Genomic DNA, 22,135 nt, shown 5'->3' with positions numbered 1-22,135 from the left:
TACAAGGAAAAGAGATTAATGGCAGGAAAATTTTTTGTGACACTGCTAAAGTAATCAAAGCAAGAAGTGATAAGGGCCTGAACTAAGCAACAGCAGTGGTCAAAATTCAAACATCTGAACTGCATATTCACTGAGATTTCTTCCTATAGAAATGTTTGTAACACAGTATGAAAATCATAAAATGAACTTCACAGCTATTATCTCTTGAGTCAGTCTACCTGAGTTCACATCCTAGTGCCATTCCTGATGGTGGAAACTTGAGAAAGTTCTTTAAACTTTCTGTGCCTTGGCTTTTGCATCTGCAAAGTGGGCTAATAATAGAACCTAATAATGAATACTTTTTGTGAGGATTAAATGAGGTAATAAATATAAAACAGTGCCTGAACGAGCTTTTAATAAATCTAGTAGAAACAACAGAAACTACTACCTCTAGCTCTATAATTACTTCAGGTGCAGAAAATGCTGAACTTCTGCAGGTTTATACTATTAACTAAGTCTTATGGAAAGATATTTACATTTATCAATCCAAGATCAGAGAATATCCTCTCAAAGGGCATTTAAATGCAAATTTGTATTGATCTGTTTTAAAAAACTGAAAATTATTTCTAGATGCACAGTTAACTTTCCATACGACCCTGAAAAATTGAAAATATTTTGTTCCTCTGATAGTATATAAGTCGATTGTGAATAATAAGACAGGTGTCTTTCAAGTAATAGATGAGACTGTATTTATAAGCTGCCTTAAACCAAGACTATATGAAGTAATATATATTCAGGGTTTCCAGAAATCAAATCCCAAACCTTCAAAGGTCATTTTTAGTGCAAAATTAGTAATAGCCTGATTTAATGACTGTCACCTCTCATATTTGTGATAACTTATTAGGTTCAATTAAAAAAACATCACAACATGATTCTTGTCCTCTAAAAGTTTAGCCTAAGAAATAATTTTATATATCATATACCTCAAACAATTTAATAAATACTATATATATCATCTTAGGGCATTATATATTTTTGTTGTTGCTTGTTAATGCAAAGGTGAATATTAACTGAAACAATACACTTTGCAAAAAACAGGCTTTATTAAAAAGCAGTTTTCAGTTTTAGTATTTAGATTTACAAAGCAGAAAAGTGTGAATAAGAAATTATAAGGATCAAAGATGGGAAGCTGGGCTTTGTGGTAGAAGTAAGTCAAATACTTTAAGTCCATGAAAGAACTGAAATGTTTCTGTAGGAATCTTATAAATCATATGGAATCACACCATCAGGAAAAAATTAACTTTGCTATTTCTAACCAGCAAATTAGTCTTTCGGTTCTTTTTCTTTGATGACTTAAACCAAGATAGAAAGTAATGGACTAGTCTTCCTCAGAGCTATGCACCAGAAGGTAAAGTCTTAAGTGAAAATACAAGGAATTAAAAATACTCTCAATCTTTTAACTAGCTCCTTACTCTCTATACAGTATTATTACTCCTTAAACTTGTCATTGTTCACAATATTCTCAAAGAATTTATATGTGAATACTCTTAAGTCCATGAAAATGTTAATTTACAAAGTTGTGGGTGTTAATCAGTAATGAGAACTGCAAACATATTTCTGCAGCTACATAGTTGAAAATGTTAATAAACACACCAACAGTAAAATAGAAAGCCAAGCTCTTCTACCATTCAGAGGAGAGCAGAGGATGAAAATGATAAAGAGAAAGAAGGGAATGAGAATAGGTCTATAAAAATTTGGAAAGGAAACAATCTGGTGGACCTAGCAGATAAAAAGTTCATTTATTCAACAAATAGGTAATGAGTGTCCACTATGTGCCTGGATCTATACTAGATGCTGTATAGACAAAGGTGAACAAAACATTGTTTACTTGTTGCCCTCACTCTAGGGAAGAGACAGCAAAAAACTAACACATGAATACATGTATATATAGAGAATATGTATATGTAAAGGTATAAATTGTGGTAAGTGGATATAAAGTAAAGGATGCTATGAAAACTAAAAAGCAAGATTTAATTTAGACCATAGGTAAGGAATCACCTCTGTGAGGAAGAGAGATTTAAGACCTACTGGTTAAGTTAGACAGGTTGGAGAGAAGGGAGAAAGTTGCAGCAAAGAAAACAAAAGTATCGAGAACTGGAGACAGGACAGAGCATGGCAGGTTCTAGGAACTAAATCAAGACTACTGTGATTGAAGCAAAGTAACAAGGCAACAACAGAGGCTGATCAAGGTGAGACCAAATGATTGCTATATGAAAAACTGATTGGAGGGAGGGAAATGGGTAACCAGAAATAACAGTTGAGAGTACTGTTACAGTCAGCTAAGAGCTGATGAAAGCTTGGCCCAGACCAGGTTGGTAGGAGTGGAGACAAAAAGAAATGGGAGAGTATTTGTCTTTTATGGAGAAGTGAAATTAAAAGACCTCTAAACAAAATAATTAAAATGCTTTTCTATCTTGTTTCTCTACTATGATGTGAAAAATTACTAAAATGGTCCTCCAAAGATGCTACACTCTAATCATTAAAATCTGACTACTAATGAGATATCATTCCTGTGTTATGTTTATATGGCAAGTTGATCTTAGGATAGGGAGATTATCTAAGTGGACCTGATCTAATCACAAGACCCCTTAAAAGCAGAGAGCTTTCTCTGCTTAGCAGTAAGAGAAGCCAGAGAGATTTGAAGCAGTAGAAGGATGTGATGTGCCATTGCAGGTTTGAAGATAGAGAGGACCATGTGAGAGAGAAGGAATGTGGGTGGCTTCTAGGAGTGACACTCAGCCCGACAACCAGGAAGGAAATGAGGACCTCAAACCTACAGCAAGGATCTATTTTCTGTTAACAATCTGAATGGGCAGGAAAGTGGAATCTTCCCCTGAGTCTCGAGATAAGAGTCCAGCCTGGCCTATAACTTGACTTTGGCTTTGACTTGAGACCTTAAGCAGAGAACCCAGCTGAACATTCCTAGACGTCTGACCTACAGAACTATAAGATAATAAATGAGTGTTGTTTTAAGCCACTAAGTTTATGGTAACATGTTACACAGCAGTACAAAACTAATAGAAAACTACCACCCATTAACTATATAAGGAGAAATTAACATTCAATAATCTAAACCTAAATCAGATTATTCTCTAGTCATAGAAAGAAATCTGGGGAAAATAAATTCAGCTTGCTATTCCTCCAAAGGCAAAATACAGATGTATTTGATGATTGGAGTAAGAATCCATTTAAATATGACTTTGACAGTAAATGTCAGATATTTATAAAATTAAAGTTTTGCTATTAAGTCTAAACTTGTGCCATTCAGTGCAGTAGCCACTAGCCAGCCCCATGTGGCTACTAAATACTTGAAATGTGATATTCCAAACTGATAAGTGAAAAATATACATATGATTTTGAAAACTTGGTATAAAAAATACAAAATATCTCAATAATATTTTAATATTCATTACATGCTTAAATGGTAATATATTTAGATATATCACATTTGGATATATTGCGTTAAAGAAAATAAATTATTAAAACTAAACTCATCTGTCTCCTCAATTTTTAAAATTTGGTTAATAGAAAATTTTAAATTATATATGTGGCTCGATTATATTTCTATTGGATGGTGCTGGTCTAGACTTTTAGGCACGTGTCCTCTTTCAAAATGCCCAAAATCAAGATCACAGTCAGCTATAAGTATTATCCTCTTTCCAACATAGTTCAGTGGCATTAATGGCACATAGCAGTATAAAAATACAAGATGAGTGGTATGGCAGTTCTAATATTAGTGAGGACAGGAGAAACCAGATCTCTCGTACAATACTGCTGGACAAAGTAAATTGACAATATCTAACAAAGTAAAAGTGTACATAACTTCAATCTCACAATTCCACTTCTAGGTATGTACCCAAGAAATCTATGAATACATGTACAAGGAAACATGTCCAAATAGAATTATGTGTAGGGCAGAGGCTGCCAGCTATCTTTTTTCCATAGTGTAGAGCTCTTTCTTAAATTAACTGCCAAGCTAGTGACTATATTTCCCAGTCCTGTTTGCTGGGAAATGTGGGCCCGGAGTGGTGCCACATGACTTGAATTCTAGTCAATGGAATGTGAAGAGAATTACATCTGCCACTTCTAAGGACTGGCCCCTAAAAACATCCAACACCATTCTCCATTCTTGTTATGTCTGCTGGCTGGATGCTGATGCCTAGAGCAACCTTAGAAACCATAGGTTGAAGATGACAGACCCTTATTAGCCTGGGTCCCTTAATCACTCCATAAAAAACAGCTCCCCTCCTCCACTGAAGTACTCTGTGAGCAAGAAATAAAATAACATTACATTAAGTTAAACTTTGAGATTTCAGGATTTACCCGTTAAGCAGCAAGTATTAACTAATATAGTGTGTAATATGCAAAAATTAGAAACAACCCAAATGTCCATCAATAGATTAGATAAATCATAATTCAATCATACAATGGAATGCATTAAAAAGTTAGTCTCAAGATAGCTACAAAGACTATGGCCATGCCATCCTGAATGTGCCCGATCTCATCTGATCTCAGAAGCTAAGCAGGGTCAGGCCGGGTTAGTACTTGAATGGGAGACCACCTAGGAATACCAGGTGCTGTAGGCATTAAAAAAAAAAAAAAAGATAGCTACAAAACGAGAAACAAAAAAGCTCGCCGTATATTGACCATACAAATTCATGTGTAGTAAAAATATAAAAATAAAGACCAGAAGTATACATTCCTAGAATTTCCAGTTACCTCTGGGAAGAAAGAAAAGGGAATGGGTTCAGAGAAGAGTGACAATAAAGTTTTCAATTCCATATGAAATTTTTATTTCCTTAAAATAATCTTAAATAATTATAATAATTTGTTGAAACTGCATGCTGGGTATATGGATTTTTTGCTTTATTATGTTCTAAATGTTTAAATTATTTCATAATGCCAATAATCTTTTTCTTATATATATCTACTTAGAGGGCAAACTAATAACACCATATTAAAGGACATATTAAAACTATATATCAAAGCCTTAAATATGTCTTTTACCATAGTCCCAACACTAGGAACATATTCTGAGAAAAATCAAAGGTTTGCTTAAAGGATGACCTTCACGATATTCTTAGAGTAACTACAAATTGGTTACACCTAAAATGTCGAATAAAATTGTGATTATTGAGTATTCATTTAAAAATTGCATAGAATAAAATGGAAGGTTGGGTGAGATGTGTGGAGATAGATGAAAGCAAGATTTGCCACAAGTTGGTCATTATGGCTGGGTGATAAGTACAATATTCTACTTTTTATATACTTTAAATTTTCTATTATAAAAAGTCTTGAAATGTGAGAATATCAAAATTTACTAAACTCAAAAAAGTTTAAAATAGTAAGAACAGTATCTTTTTAAAAATCTCTTAGTTCATTTATTGGATCAGCAAATATTTATTTTGTGTTGTATATGTGCCTGTCATTATTGACCTAGGAATATGATGGCAAACAGGTAGCTTATAATCTAATGCAACTGTTTCCAAACACTAGCTCAAGAACCCCGTTAAAAAATTTGGAGCATCATGAACCCCGCCATATGCGTATGTGCCTCCCTCCACATCCCCCTCTCAACATATACACCCATGCACACATGCACACAACACTCTCACACTATTCTAAACTATTCTTCAGTATTCGAGTAAGCTATTTCACATAGTCTACTTAATAATTCCATTTTTGCTGATTTCTCATCAGATATGATATCTATCATCTTTTTAAAAAACTAATTTAACTAAGGATGGAAGAAGTATAGGCTCTTTTGTTATTTCTTATGCTTGCTTGCATTACAAATATGTTCAACCCAATATTTCTTTGTAGGATTTTTTAAAGCCAGGTGTGATTTTATAAGGGTTAATTCTGTTAAAACCAGGAAATATAATCAATAAATCCATTTAATCAGCACAAGTAAACTAATACTTTGTAATGTTCTGAAAATTGGAAGGAGGGTACCATTGTCAACTCCTGTAAGCTGTGAAATTTGCACTTCATCAGGATACCTCATTTACCATGTGTGACATGAAATCAGTTGTCTAACAAGCTGCCAATCTCCATCAATATATCAAATATTAATAGCACTTAATTTCATATTTTGTACATGAGTAAATAGATTGTAATATTTTCTCCTTCATCCCAATGGGGTAAACCTCATTTTGAAATCCATTGGTCTAGTAAAAGATAAAATAATGAATTAAACGAGTACTATAAAAGGAATAAGCATTGAGTATTCTGGAGGGGCATATGGAAGAGACACCTAACTCATTATGAGGGTGAGGATGGTGAACAAAGGAAGGACTGTTAAATGGAGACCTAAAGAATGGATAAGAGATTGAACTGGATGAGGTGGGAGTTGGCGGAGCACGGTGTTTCAAGCTCAAAGAATAATATGTGTGAAGGTTCAGCGGTAAAGCCCAATACAGTATATTCAAATTAATATATTAGTAGTCTAAAATAGCTGAAGTATAGTTTCTAGACGTGTAGAGGTGGGATGGGGTGGATGGATAGTGATTTAGATATAAGGCAGACAAGATTATAAAGCCTTGTGTGGATTTTATCTGGAGGGCAATGGAGAGATAAGTGATGAAGGTATAATAAAGAATTTGGCCTTCCTTAAAGAGAGATCTGGCCTTTGTCCCTGGCTCCTGAGAGGTAACCTCTAAACCCCTGGAATTTCTGGAGTAATGGGAGTGTCTTTGTTATTGTTGGGGGGGCCCCTTGACCATGTAGTACCTCACCTAGGGAGTTATGGGGAGACGGAAAACTAAGTTCAATCATGTGGGCAACCAATTAGTAAGTTATAATAGAAACTGAAGGTCAAGAGACATGTTTGGGCTGGCAGTACTCCATGTATGTTGCTACACATCGATCCTAGGAGCGTAAAACATCTCTTGAGGACAATGGAAGCTTCTTATTTGAAACCCTCATAGATTTCGTCCCACGTATCCTTTCCTTTGGCTGGTTCTAATTTGTATCTTTCTCCCTATAATGAACCATATCCATTAGTATAACTGCTTTCAGGGAGTTCTGTGGGTCTTTCTAGTGAATTATGAAATCTGTGGGTGGTTTTGAGAAAAAATTTATAAATGGTGCCAGAAGAATGGTCTTATATAGACTCTTCCTTCTAACTTTGCAGTTAGACCCTAACTGGTTGCAGCTGAAGTTAGAAGTCTTGGGCAGACTTAATAGTCTGCAGGACTGTACCTTTAACCTTGCAGTCTGGCTAACTCCAGGTAAAGAGTAAAAATGTTTAAGCAGTGGGGGACGATTAGACAATGTACATAATCTAGATTCCAGAGGAATCACTTTGGCTACACTTGGGAGAGTATATTGCAGAAAAGTGAAACTAGCAAGAGATGACAATGACAGTGGGAATGGAGAGGGGCATATTTATAAGATATTTACAATGCAAAATTGACTGAATGTGACCAGTGAGAGGTGAAATCATGGATGGACCCACCAGAAAATCAGGTTTTAGTTTTGTTTGCGGGGAGATAGAGGGAGTTGGAGGATTGAATTCAATTTGGACAGTTTAATTTGTGAAATGTTTTAGACATCTCAGTAGAGCTGTTCCATTAGCAGTCAAAGCATGTACGGAGATAGAATCTGGAGCCTTAGAATAACTACAATTACCAAAGCCCTGGGATAGACTGATGTCGACTACAGACGAGTCAACCAGACTTGAAAAGGCCAAGGACTAAAAACCTCAGAGAATAAGGGGAAGCCTGAGAGGTAGGAAAGAATCTGAAAAGTACGGTTAACAATAAATAGCTGGCATTAATTTTCTTCTTTTTGCTAATGTGAATTTTTTCCACTTCTAAAAGTGAACATTTATTACTTTTTAATAAGAAAAAAAGATGTAGTTTTAAATGAGTATTATAGCATCCATGTATTTTTCCATTTATATATATGAGACAAAGTTTAATGGTTTTCTGACCTTTCTCAAAGTCATTAATGATTCACATAATTCACAATTCAATTCAATGAATTATTAGTGTCTATAATCAACGATTTTCTTTTCCAAGCCATTTTTTAAAAGTACCCACCTTCATTACTACTGTAAGCCATCTGAAACTACTTAACTTTGTTAGGCTGCTAAGATATCTGTCTTCTCCCTGAGTAATTCAACCCAGGCTAAATGAATAACTAAGGAAGCACTGCTCTAAAAATGTAATGACATGTAGCTCTAGAAATGACTTGAGAGTATTTGTTTCTTCGGGATTAATAGATTTATCCTCAGTAAAGTACAGAGAAATAAAATACACAGTATTGACCCATGTAACCTACACAAGTAGCTTCATATTCGCATTTGCTCTAAGATCACTTTTAAATTTTTTTATCTGCAAATTATTTCAAAGCTATAAAATATCTCACGCCATCTCTTTTTCAAAGAGATTCTCTCATTGACCTCAGAAATTCTAATATTATGTAATTAGAATATATTTAATTATTTTTCTTTCAAAATGTTACATATTGTTTTTATCTAGGAGAGGAATATCTGAATACATATTTCCCATTTTCAAGCCCAAAGGCAAAAACTTTATCCCAAATACTGCTCTGAATAACTTTTGTTGCTAATTATAACTATGTTTTGTCCATTTAAACCTTGATCCTTTACTTATCTAAATAACTGCTTATCTCTAGCTAGTGCTGAGCTTTGAGTTTACCAAAATGAAGAATGATAAATATATCTGCTGTTCCTATTTTAAAACTCTTTTGAAAGAAGAAAAATATTGAAAAATATTTACTATATTTTTTTAAAAGTAAATTTTCAACCAGTGTATACATAAGGCAGTATTGAGAAGCACCTTTATTTTTTTCTTCAGAGAACTTGTCTGCTTAGCAGCTACATAGTATATATTTCTAAACTACCGACAGAAAAAAACACACTGTAGAGATTTATAAAATTGGCATTAACACAATTTTATTTTCTTTTTACACTAGTCCCAACTATCAAATTGGTGAATATATAGTCGAGGTAACTTCACTTAAGAACTTTGGCACAATTTGATAAGCATGACAGAGTTTTTTAAAAATAGTAAGAATTCTCAGAATAAACAGACTAGATGGGTATTTGAAAAAATATTTTGGAAAAAAAAATTTTTTTCCCCAAATAAACGATTCCAACATATTCCTAATCAGAATTATTTTAAAGTATTTCCTAGGAAATTTGAGAACCCAAACATCTCAAATATGTCAGGGAGAGTTTTGAGGTTCATTGATCATGCTGAGAAATGTTGTAATCATTTGTACATAATCTGTCATTTCTGAATCTGGATCCATCGTTTTCTCATCTGTAAAATAAAATGCTTGGAGAGAAAATGATCTATCCCTACAGTGTCTTCCAGTATTGATTCCTCTAAGTGATTTGATTTCCTTTTATAAATAATGAAATAAAAACTAAAAGCATTAAAAATATATTTTTTTAAACTGTGAAGGTTTTTTTTCTTTTTTGGTTTGTTTGTTTAAATCTGTTAAGAATCTTGAAGTTACTTTACATAAACAAGCCAGCCATTTTATATCTGAATAAAAATAGGTTAATAGCCTCTGCACAAAACATGGTATAAACATCTCTGACTTAAAGCGAAATATTTTCCAACTTAAACTTTGCTTCAGATCCAAACTTCTTTTCTCAGATACTCATTTTATCAATTGAATACTTTTTCTAGTTTATATGTTTATTAAAATTAATCTTGCTCCCCTTCCATATGGAAAAACACACATCTACTTGTCATCATCTTTATACAGATTTTATTTTAAAAAAACTTTCTTGAATGGCAAATGTTCATGGTTGTTCTAAACTAACAAGTCTCTTTTTAATGGACACTCTTTAATGTCTAAATGTGTTTAATTCTGCAACTGCATTTGTAAAGATAAGAAATGTCAAAATACAGTTAGTCTGATGCTGAGGTAAATTCTTCCAGTTTGGTAAACATTTCCATTTTCTTTTTAGTAGAAAGTTTTAAGCGTCTTTACGTAGTGTTAAAAAAATGACATTTCGTAAGCCCTTTTCTATGATACTACACAAATACTAGAAAGACTATAAAATGTTAATACTGTTTGTCTCTGGGTGGTGGTATCACACGCCATTTTTTTTTTTTTCATTTCCCAAAAAGCATTACTACTTTGGTAATCAAATAGTATTTCAAAATTAAATTTTAAATAGCCTATAAAGTGTGGAACATCAACACAGTCCACTTCTACAGCAGATATGTTAAATACTTTTTGCCTATTGATAAGCTTCTGTTTTAACAGAAAAATGATTTGATCAGCTGTCTTTCAGGTCAGATGAAGGCAAAACATTTACTTTCCAGGCCCTTCTCTTAATTTTGGCTTTTGTGAAAATCCAAGAAGTGAGTCTGAATTTAATTGCAGTGAAGCTTGCAGTAGTAAACTTTCGGGGGGCCAGAATAACATCTGTGATTACAACTATCAACAGAATGGCAAAACATTCCCAAGTTTACCAGTGTTTCCAGAAACTTGTTAATATTCTCCTCCATCATTATTTCAGAACAATTCCATTTAAAAAGAGTCGCAATTGTAAAACGTTTCTATTTCAAGCCCATAAAAAACAGAACTGGGATGAAAGGCAAAGCCTTGACCTTTCTATTTTCGACTCTCATCTGTGTAGCGAAGCCATCTGCTTTCTCTCCCCTACCCATCTACTTAATGGACTGAAAATACTGCACCTAATTGCAATTTTATCAAACCAGCCTGACTTTTCCGCTTTAACGAATTAGGGCTTCCTCAGATATCTTTCACCTGAAGCCTCGCTTGTAAAATTTTGCTTACCCTTCTCTCCCAAGTTCTCCCCACTTCCCTCAATCATGAAATATCAAATATCTTTAAACCAGGATACTAGGCTCCTGTGGATTAAGCCATTTAAAGAGCTCTACACTTTCAGCATTGAGCGCCTGACGGAAACATCTACTCTCGTCTCTCCTCATGTGGCTATGGGGCCGGTATTATAATCAATCATTGTTGCGGTTACGCAGGAGGCACCTCGCAGCTCAGCCTAGAACCGAGACGCGTCTCTTAACGCCGCCAAACAACAGGGCACTCAGACTGGGAAAAAGACGGACAGAGGGAAGAACACCTCCGGGAGGAAGGGAGCTGGGAAGAAGAGGGAGCTCTCAAGACTGGAAGAAAGGACCTTCGAGGCACGCAGGAGAAAGGGTGTGTGAAGTGCAGCAAGAAGTGGGCGGTCGAAGTGAAGCGGGAAGAAGGGGCCGGGGCCAGCGGGAGGGCGCGGGGACCCAGGCGGGCGTGGGCAGCTCGCAGCCCACCGCTGGACTCCGAGCAGTGGGGGCGCTTTCAGCGGCGCCCAGCGCGGGTGTGGAAGGGTGGGGGGTGAAGAGCGGAAAAGAGCAGTTTGAGGGGCGGACGAGGCAGGGACAGCGGGCCCACCCCTGGCCGAGCCCCGCTACTTAACTATTTGTAGAGCTGCTGCAGGCACAGGTCCAGGCTCTCGCCCTCCACCTCTTCGCGGGTGATGCGCTCCGACAGCGGCCGCGGGAGCGGGGGCAGCGGCGGCAGCTGGGGCTGCGGCAGCGGCGGCACAGCCGACTGCCCCGGGGCGGCCGCCGCCTCCTCTTCCTCGCCCTCCGCCGCCGCCACCGCCTCCTCCTCGACCGCCTCCTCCTCGGGTTCGGGGTCTTGCTCTTGCTCCCCCTCCTTCGTCGCGGCTATCGTGACCGCCTCCTCCCCAGGCTCTTCGACCGAAGCCTCGGCCCCCTCAGCCGCTACCAGTTCGGGCTCGGGCTCGGGCTCCGACTCGGGTTCGGGTTCTGGCTCCGGCTCGCCGCCGCCGCAGGGTCCGCGAAACTCGCCCAGGAATAGCTCCAGGAAGCGCCGGTAAGTTTTCTCCTCCGGGCTGCAGCCGGCCATCGCTGCTCATGCCCCGGGGCCGACCGGAAAGTGGGTGGGGGGAAGCCCAGGAAGGGGAGGGGGCTGCTCTTGAGCCTCCGGCTCCCGCAAGGGCGGTTAACGGCCGCACCGGCACGAGCGATCAGCACTAGGTTGCTTGGAGAGGGCTCCCGCAGGCGTGCGCGCTGCCGAGCGACGACGTGCGCGGCCCGGGGCCGGGGGCGGAGCGCGCCGCCCCTCGGGTCTGGAGGGAAAGTTGGTAGCGGGCACGCGCACAGGGTCCAGCGGAGGCCCACCCTCTAGCCCTCCAGAGAGCTCAACCCACGCTGCCTAGAGACTATCGCCATAGCAACCTGCTCTAATTAAGAATTTCAGGGTCCCTCCCGTCGAGTCCGCGTAGTCGAAAAGACGTTCGACTCGCCCGCTCTCCAACCCTGAATGTCTTTCTTGAATGGATACCCTAGCCTCAAGTGGATGAAGTGAACTATGACATCTCCATGTCTAGCTGTTGGTTCCCACTTTGATTGAATTTACCTCAATTTTCCTTATCCGTTCCTGCCTTGCTTTAGTGTCTTTATCTGTTGAAATGTACCAAAAGTGTGAACACCTTTTTTTGTTCCTTTAAATAAGTAGTTTGGTGAGGGGAAAGGTATCAAACACCTAGCAAGCGGTTGGGTTCCTTTGCACACCTTCTCATTTGATTCTGTAAAGTGGTGTTATCCTCATTTCTCACAAAGAAGAAAATCGAGTAAGATTAAGTACTTTGCTCACTTTGAGGTGTCAAAGCTACTCATGACATTGGAATTAGAACTCAGGTTGTTATCCACCAAAGCTTTCTAGACTTTTTTCCTTTTCTCTGTCTCTGAAGATTCAACAGTACAATGTTTATAAAACCTTATTTTTATAGGGCTTTATAGTTTACAAGTCGTTTTTCACCCTTTAATCCTTACAATAGTGCCTCAAGGTAGAAGACATTAGCATTATGATTCCATTTTATAGTTGAGGAAACTGAACTTTAAAGACATTGTGACTTTGCTCAAGGTCACGCACAAGCGATGCAACAAGGATTAAATCCAGGTCTTTTCACTGCAAAGCCATTAGTTTTCCAGCACACCAAGACACCCCTTTAGACTCTGCATAATACATATACTTTATTACATAATATGTATTTTTTCACATTCTGTTTGCTCTTCTTCCCAATCCCCTAGCCTTTTTTTCCCCCTTAGATTGAAACTGAAACGACTTTAAATTATTCTAATTTTCTTACCAAACTACACACAAACCTATTATTTTCAAGCCATACTTGGGGGTTGGGAGAGGGAGAAGCTATGTTGTTATACAGCTGTATAGATGATAGCATCCTTACTGCATACTGCCATGTCCATGGCAGCATATAATTCAGCAAAAACATACTGATTCTTTTTCTACTTTGAAAAACATGTTCACATATTATCCACCCCATTCTCTCCATTTATTATTTCTGGGTTTCAGTTGGATTTAGGGTATGAAATACCATTTCTAGTCAGTTATTAATGGCAGAAGGAGTCTCCCTGCCAACTGTTTTCATATAATACTGTATTCTAAATCCCTGACCTGATACTGTTATTTTAAGATTAAGTGGGTTGAGCTCACTAATGTACATTATAGCATCATGTAAAATAGACATTCATTCTCTCTCCCTGCTTGAAATTAAATACATGATAGAAAGTTTATAGTGAGTAATGCACATGAGTCCTCTATATTTATTTCTGTCTCAAAAGTAATCGGGAAGACCCAATAAATAAGTCTGTTTTCAGATGAGCTAAATGTATTTATACGTTTATTGTTTAAAATATCACCAGTGTAAGGCAACTTCTGAAATTCCAAGAAAGTCTTTAAAACTCTTCATTTGTCTTTGTTTTCAATCTACCTGTTCATTTCCATTTCAGAATGTCTACAGAAGACTGACAAAACTTTTAAGACTGCAAAATTAAATGTCCACAATTTAACATTCCAACGATTTAATATCTCAGAATTTGATATGGTGACATTTAGTTTAAGAATACATAGCTGTCAACCGTAACAATTCATATCAAGCTACACCTTCCTACTTTGTAATGTAGTTGCCTTCCTCATTTAGATGACATATATTTGTGACATTAATTTATGACTCAACCCACATATCAAAGGGAAGTGTTATATGTTGGGGAAACATTACTACTAACAGTAAAAGAAAAAGCCCACACCACTATATTACTGAAATGGGAGGCGTGTTTGCTTATATTAATAAAGGTATTCCTTCACAAAAGATCGGTATGGATCCTACTGCATCCATTTGACAGAGTACCTTTGCCAGAAGGTTGCTGACAGCAGTGCTGAGATCTCAGAGCAGCTGTGTAGGATGATTTTGCCATTGTCAAGAAGTCTTTTAAGTCATTATTTTGCATTGCTTTACTTTCCTTTTTCAGTTCGTCTCCTCTTATACTTCCCTAATCCTCTTACTTTCTAAAAATATTGAACTATGAAAGCATATGTTATCAAAGGTATTAATTTATTTTTGAGATTGTTGAGATATTTTTTTCTCATAAAAATTGTTTTCCCTCTAACCCTTAACTCTTTGGCGGAAATGCACAATGTGCTTTCATGGACACTTATGGTAATAATGATATAAGATTAAAAAGAACAGTTGAGTTTGGCAGTTTACTATCATATGACCCATCAATTCCTCTCCCAAATATTTACCCCCAAGAAATGAAAACATGTCCACCAAACACATGTACATACACACCACAAAAAACCCTTGTACATGTTAGCAATAGTTTTATTCATAAACTTGAAAATAACCCTGATGTCCATCAATAGGTGAATGAATAACCTGTGGTATATTTATTCATACAATGGAATACTATTCAGCAATAAAAAGAAACGAACTACTGATAAACATAACAACATGAATGAACCTCAGAAACATGCTGAGTGAAAAAAATCCAGGCACAAAAGAGTACATACTCTGTGATCTCATTTATAGGAAATCCTAAAACAGGCAAAACTATAGTGACAGAAAGCAGATTAATGGTTGTTTGGGTCTTAGGGCAGAGGAGAGGGAACTTTTGTGGACTGATTAAATGTTCTGTATCTTAACTAGGTAGTTATATAGGTGTATTCATTTGTCAAAAATTATTGAAGCATACATTTTCAGTAAGGATATATGTAAATTACACTTTAATAAAGTTGATTTTTAAAGTTAAAAATTGATTATTATTACTCCTTGTCCTTTTTGCTATCATATCCACTTTTTCTCCTCCCTTGTTCTGCTCTGTATTTGGGGTGGGAGTGGGGCAACTCTTTCAGGCTATATTCAGAATGTTTCGTCTTTTTTTAATTTTTATTTAAGTTTATTGGGGTAACATTGGTTATCCCAATAATTTTCAGGTGTACATTATCATTTGACATCTGTATATTCTATTGTGTATTTACCACCCAAAGTCCAGTTTCCTTCAGCTACCATATATTTGATCCCCTTTACCCACTTCACCCTCCCCTTAAACCCTATATTTGACCCCTTTACCCCATCTACCTCCCCACTCCTCTCCCACCCCACTGGTAACCACTAGTCTATAGTCCTCTGATAACCACTAGCCTATAGTCCATGTCCATGAGTCTTTGTTTGTACTGCTCATTTGTTGGTTTTAGGTTTATATCCCACATATAAGTGATATCATGTGATTTTCAACTTTTTCTGTCTGGCTTATTTTGCTTAGCATGATTATCTCAAGATCCATCCATGTTGTCACAAATGGCAGTATTTCATCTCTTCTTATGGCTGAGTAATATTCCATTGTATATATGTACCACAGCTTCTTTAGCTAATCATCTATTGTAGGACACTTCGGTTGCTTCCATGTCCTGGTCACTGTGAATAATGCTGCTATGAACACTGGTGTGCAAATATCTTTTTGGAGATGAGTTTTCAAGTCTTTGGGGGTAAATACCCAGTAGAGGGATTGCTGGATCATATGGTAGATCAATTCTTAGTTTTGTGAGGAACCTCCATACTGTTTTCCATAGTGGCTGTACCAATTTGCAGTCCCACCAGCAGTGTATAAGGGTTCTTTTTTCTCTGCATCCTCTCTAACATTTGTAATTACTTGTCCTGTTAATTATAGCTATTCTGACAGGTGTGAGATGGTATCTCATTATGGTTTTGATTTGCATTTCCCTAATAGCTAGCAATGCTGAGCATCTTTTCATATATTTGTTGGCCATTTGTATGTCCTCTGCCCATTTTTTGATCATTTGTTTTTTTTGTTGTTGTTGTTGAGTTGTATGAGTTCTTTGTATATTTTGGATATTAGGCCTTTATTGGAGGTGTTGCTTGCAAATATATTTTCTTATTCAGATGGTTCTCTCTTTACCTTGTTGACGATTTCTTTTGTTGAGCAAAAGCTTTTTAGTTTGATGTAGTCCCATTCATTTATTTTAGCTTTCACTTCTCTTGCTTTTGAGATCAAATTTATAAAATTCTCTTTAAGACTAAGGTCCTTGAGTTTAGTTCCTATGTTTTCTTCTATGCATTTTATTGTTTCAGTTCTTATATTCAGGTCCTTAATCCATTTTGAGTTAATTTTGGTGTGTGGGATAGACCACAGTCTAGTTTCATTCTTCTGCAGGTGGCTTTCCAGACCATTTATTGAAGAGGCTTTCCTTTCTCCACTGTATGTTTTTGGCTTCTTTGTTGAAAATTATTTGCCTATATAAATATGGGTTTACCTCTCAGCATGTTTCTTGACAGCTGACTTTCAACTGAGATTTACCCCGTAAGAGGAATTGGCAGGAAATTAGAAGCTAGAAGGAAAGGAGAAAAACCAGAACATTTTTTCCCTATTCCCTCAGTCCATAACCTGCTGCATTTCCTTTGTAGCTTTGCTCCCCTGATCATGTCTACTGGGATTCCAGCTTTTGCTTGTGACACCAGCCCCAGACCTCTAGAAACATTATCATCTTCCATTTGTCCATCAGCCTAGAATTGGAGTGGCTTCTAGCTTCCTAATCTAGCCTGCTATGGACTGAGTATTTCTGTACTCCCAAAAGTCGTATGTTGAAATCCTAACCTTAAGGTGGGTGATGATATTAGGAAGTAGGGCCTTTGGGAGGTGATTAGGTCATCAGGGTGGAACCCTCATACATGGGATTTGGTGTCCTTAAAAAAAGGGTCCAAAAGAGACCTCTCTTCCCTTCTGCCATGTGAGGACATAGTAAAAAGATGGCTGTCTGTGAACCAGACACTGAATGGGCCGGAGTCTCTAAAACTGTGAGAAATACATTTCTGCTGTTTATAATCCATCCAGTTTATGGTATTTTTGTTAAAGCAGCCCAAATGAACTAAGACACTGACTCACTTTTCCTTTCGGCTTTTTAGCTCTTCTATCGCTTGTGTAACCAATTCCCTGTATTCTATCCTGTTTTCTTTTTATTTTTTTTTTTTAAACTCTTAAATAGTTTTATTTAGGGGTTCTTTTCTTCTTTCAGGCTTTCTGCAAAAGGAATTATTTTTTAAAAAAGATTTCCTATTTGTTCTACTAAGTTGAAAATATGGGCCAGACTACTTATACATCTGGTACATGCCGACTATAACTGAATAGATATTCAGTTACCTGAATTTCCTACAGACACTCTGCAAAATAGGGATCACCCAAATAGGGTCAATGGACTGGACCAGTGTTTCAGTGCAAATTCCAGCCCCAAAAAACAACATGGTTTTGATTTCACAGTATGAATTCCTTGGAATCTGGGCAAAGATAAATTAGTTAACTGAGGTCATACTTCAGTAGCTCAGTCCCTTCCTCTGTTTTCTTAACTGGATCTCAATTAATACAATAACAAATAATACTTTGAAGCACTATAAAATGGATTACATATATACATAAAAGAACTATAAATGGATCAAGCTGACATTAAAGCAAGTTTTAGGTCTTCAAAGGTGCTACCAGAACGCTGAACTTACTTGAAATTAGCAGTAAATGATTTCCTAGAATTAAAAGTTATGAATAGGTTGCCAAGAGCCCAAGAGGAGGGAGGAAAGGGGATTTTTAGGGCAGCAAAAACTATTCTGTGTAAGGGTGGATATATATTATTAGACATTTGTCAAAATCTATAGGATGTACAACACAAAGAGCGAACTCCAATGCAAAATATGTATTTTAGTTAATAATAATGTATCAGTATTGGCTCATCAATTGTAATAAATGTACCTCACTAAGATGTTAATTCGGGAAACTGTGGTAGGGGTGTGGGAGAGGGAATATATGGAACATCCTTTCTACTCTTTGTAAATCTAAAATTACTTTTAAAAGTCTTAATTTTTTTAAAGTTAATGAAATATTTGATATATGGTAAATAATTGATGCTTGTAACTAAGAAAAATTGATTAACTTCTCAATTTATCTCCAGTTAATACTTGCGTGGTTATCAAATATTGAAAAAAAATCTGATAGATATATACATACATATACCTACTTTGTTATTATACTTCTTATATGATTCAAGAATTGAGAGTGATATTGATCATGTTCTATTTTAGTCGGCAGGTGCCCATTCCCCACTCTGGAGCATTCATCAAAAAATCCAACTACCTTTTAAAATTAAAGTTAAACAGTCATCTAAATATGAAAACTCTACACAAAGATGTCTTCTATGCTCAGATAATACTGAACACTTTATTCTTCATTGAGAGTGGCGCTGATGGAATTGAGCCACAATGACATTTGTGCCTAGAAGGGAAGATGGAAATGATTCCATTAACCTAGTGTGCTGTAACATATGGTAATCATAGGTGGTAGAATAGCTGTGTTGGACAAGGTTAGAAGTAAGCCATGTGGCACAGACATTATCAATTACCACACATGGTAACCATGCTGACACAGTGTATCATCTCCAGAAAGGAAATGATTTGGGCATATGAAGTGGTTTTCTGCCTTATGAAAGAGTGATCTATAAATGACATATCTGGCACCAATATAGCACATGTGGTTTCCAGTAATTCTGCAAGTTGAAGATTATTAAGATTTGATAAACCTCTACTTCCCGTTATATCAGTACAATAAATTGTAGTTATTTGCATAAAGAGAGCAAATCAAAGTGTCTATGCAAAATAAACTTGGGTCCTTTGCATAAAAATTATTAACATTTCAAATATATTTGTCATATAAAATTCTGAAATTTTTGTATCTCTATAAAAATATGCCAATAATTTAATTATTCTTTAAGGTATAAAGCCTATGGGCATGAGCAAAAGTTCAAGATTAGATCTAAGCTATGCTGGGAGATGGAATTACAATAATTTGTTCCAAGTATTAGCAAAAAAATGAGTTTGAAAGATATATTATGAAAACTATGTTTTAAGAAAATTTAATATACATTCTTTCAGATGAGTGCAGGATGGATTAAAGAAGAGAGACTCAAGGCTGAAAGATCATTTGGGCAATGGGAGATAATGAGTACAGAAAAGACCCGTGACAGTGGGAATGAAGATGAACAGAAGGAGCTAAGACACTATAAAGGAAGATCTGAAATTCTAAGGCACCTGAAGACACAACTTGGGAAGAGCCAGCAACCCACTCAGAAAGGCTCCAAACTGGCTGTTCTTGGTATCTACTGCTGCATAACCAACTACCTCAAAACTCAGTGACTATAACAAAAACCATTTTACTACATTTCACAGCTCTGTTGGTTGACTGGGCTCATCTAGGTGGTTCTCACTTGCAGGTCTCATGAGGTTGTAGTCAGATACCAGTTGGTTGGGGATACAGTCATCCAAAGGCTCAAATAGACTAGATGTCTACGATGACTCACTCACATTATTTTTTCATTTATATTGAAAAAATTGAGTGGAAAAATGACTAGTATGTAAATTGTTTTCAAGGTATTAATTTGATTGTGTTGCCAAACTGGCAGTGGAAGCTGGCTGCTGACTGGGAACTCAGCTAGAGCTGTCAATTATAATGCCTACATGTAATGATTCCAATATGATGGCTTAGGCTTCCAAGAGTGAATGTTCCAATGAATAAAGAGAAGGTGTATAGCTTTATATGACCTGGTGTCAAAAGTTAATAGCATTACTTCTGTAGTACTCTATTCATCAAAACAGTAATAAGCCCATTCAGATTCAAGAAAGGGGGACATAATACACCCCACTTCTGATGGGAGGAGTGTCAAAGAATTGGTTAAAAACTACCATAGAGACATTTATCTGCATGAATTCATACAAAATTTAGCAACTTGAACTTGGAGGCTCAGAAGTTTGAGTGTTCTACACTTAATTACATGGGGGATATTAACTAACAAATCTCATAAGAAATTGATACATAAAAATCACAAAGACAACATACGAATTTACAATGAGAACTATAACTTCCATCAAGACAAGACATTTGTACCTGGCTGTAACTAAAGTACTTGAGATTCAATTATCAACATGTTTATATTTGATGTGAATGAAATCAGATAAGAGTTTATGATTCAAAATTTTAATATCAGACTGACAAAGCCTAATGTAACCATTTCCACAATAAGGATCAGATATCAAGACCAATCTAAGAATAACCCTCTCCTTGAATGGGGTTTGAGTGGTTACACTGAAGTTTGCTCCATTTTGACCATCCTTTTTCCTCCATACTGCATTTCTTACCAACACTTCATTTTAAGAATATAGCTCCATGCTATATTTTCTCAGGTTAGAGTTTTCTAACCTCAATATTATTGTTTTGGGCCAAATAATTCTTTGTTATAGGAGACTGTAATGTACATTTTAGGATGTTTAACAACATATCTGACCTTTACCCACTAGATGCCAGTGGTACCTGTCCCTACAGTTGTGATGACCAAAATATCTCCAAATTGCTAAATGTCCCCTGGAGGCAAAATTGTCCCAAGTTGGGAACCACTTCATTAATATAATTAAGAGCATGGCTCTGGAGTTAAGACTTATTTTGAATTCCTGATAAGCTGTTTCCTAGTAACATGACTTAGAGCAAATCACAAATTACAATGTGCACTTCTTGTTTTTGGTTGCACGGGAGCTATACCCCTTTCCTAGCAGCATCTCAGTCTCTCTGAGGGAATTACTTCTCCTCCATCGTATGTAGTTTCGGCAGGATGTTAAAACCAGATTCCTGGCCTCTTCTTGCACAAGTCAAAGACAACCCCAGTGACTTCTTCTCACAGATTCAAACACAAACTGGGGTCAGACACAGGTCAATAGAATACTTTCTCCCCAGACTTTGAATCCTGAGCAAGAAATAAAGAAGGGTGACAGTTATTTCATCTCTATGGGCTCCCACCATGAGACCATACCTATGGTCCCTGCAGTCTGGCTCTCTGGAACTAAACTAGGTCATGCATTTCCTAGCTGGCTTCTTCTGCCTTCCTGTTGTTTCTGTAAGTTGTTGACATCTTTTCAATACATTCTTTTTGGTTTAAATTGCCAGTACGTTTCCATTATTTACAACTGAAGAATAATAAATGTAACTTCTCTGAGAATAAAAATATCTACCCTCAACAAGTTACTAAATGAGCTATTTATAATAATACATGTAAAGGACTTAGCATAGTCCCTAGAATGTAGTATTCATGTAATAAATGTTATAGCTACTATTAGTAAAGGTTTTAAAGATTTCACAGTTTAATTGAGGGCAAATTTATTTCTCTAATTTCTAAGTCCTTACAGTACAACTTGCTGGCACTTGACTACCTCTTACACAATAATTTGGCAACTGATTAGATGTATAGTTGTCATAGGTAAGTCTTTGAGAAAAGTTCTGACATTAAGAGAAATTAAGTAGAAAAAGAAAGGCAGTTTGAGGAAAAAATGGAACTGGTTTTAAATATGTCAAATATTTGATAGAACTATAACATATTAATTAAAAATGGTCTGCAGTGGGCTTAGATCATAGGTGATAGATATGTTGGTGATAATATCACATAGGTGATAATATGTTGATTTGGGAAAAAAAGAATTAATATGGCAACTAAAATAAAGAACTAGGATAATCTTTCTAAGGTTAGAGAGAAAAGTGAACATCAAAGGGAGGCTTTCGTTATAAACAGAAGCCAACTCTGGCTGATTTAAACAGCAATAATTTATGAGAAGGCTAATGAAATAATCCATTAGTAGAAAGAGGGTCATTTCAGATACATAGTAGAAACTACTCAACTATCTTATTCAGTCATTGCTGCTAGAATAAATGCATTTCAA

The 22,135-nt window shown here is 36.6% G+C and overlaps 1 protein-coding gene, 1 long non-coding RNA gene and 1 pseudogene across 2 annotated transcripts in view; 2 read left to right on the top strand and 1 right to left on the bottom strand.

Moving 5' to 3' along the window:
- Nucleotides 1-12,092, bottom strand: part of PPM1E (protein phosphatase, Mg2+/Mn2+ dependent 1E) — a 121,655-nt gene extending 109,563 nt beyond the window's left edge. The window contains exon 1 of the mRNA XM_015599210.2: nt 11,471-12,092. Within this exon, the coding sequence (XP_015454696.1) occupies nt 11,471-11,925 (455 nt within the window). The 5' untranslated portion in view covers nt 11,926-12,092. The remainder of the gene's footprint in view (nt 1-11,470) is intronic.
- LOC112473463 lies at nt 4,507-4,625 on the top strand (annotated as a pseudogene).
- Nucleotides 9,531-21,361, top strand: LOC107196598. Its single transcript, XR_001518048.2, has 3 exons — nt 9,531-11,214; nt 11,748-11,892; nt 19,310-21,361. It is a non-coding gene; the product is annotated as an uncharacterized LOC107196598 (long non-coding RNA).
- Nucleotides 21,362-22,135: the final 774 nt, after the last annotated feature.

The sequence above is a fragment of the Pteropus alecto genome, unplaced genomic scaffold (assembly GCF_000325575.1).
Source record: "Pteropus alecto unplaced genomic scaffold, ASM32557v1 scaffold98, whole genome shotgun sequence".
NCBI classification, from domain to species: Eukaryota; Metazoa; Chordata; class Mammalia; order Chiroptera; family Pteropodidae; genus Pteropus; species Pteropus alecto.
This window is presented reverse-complemented; position numbering and strand designations above follow the sequence as displayed.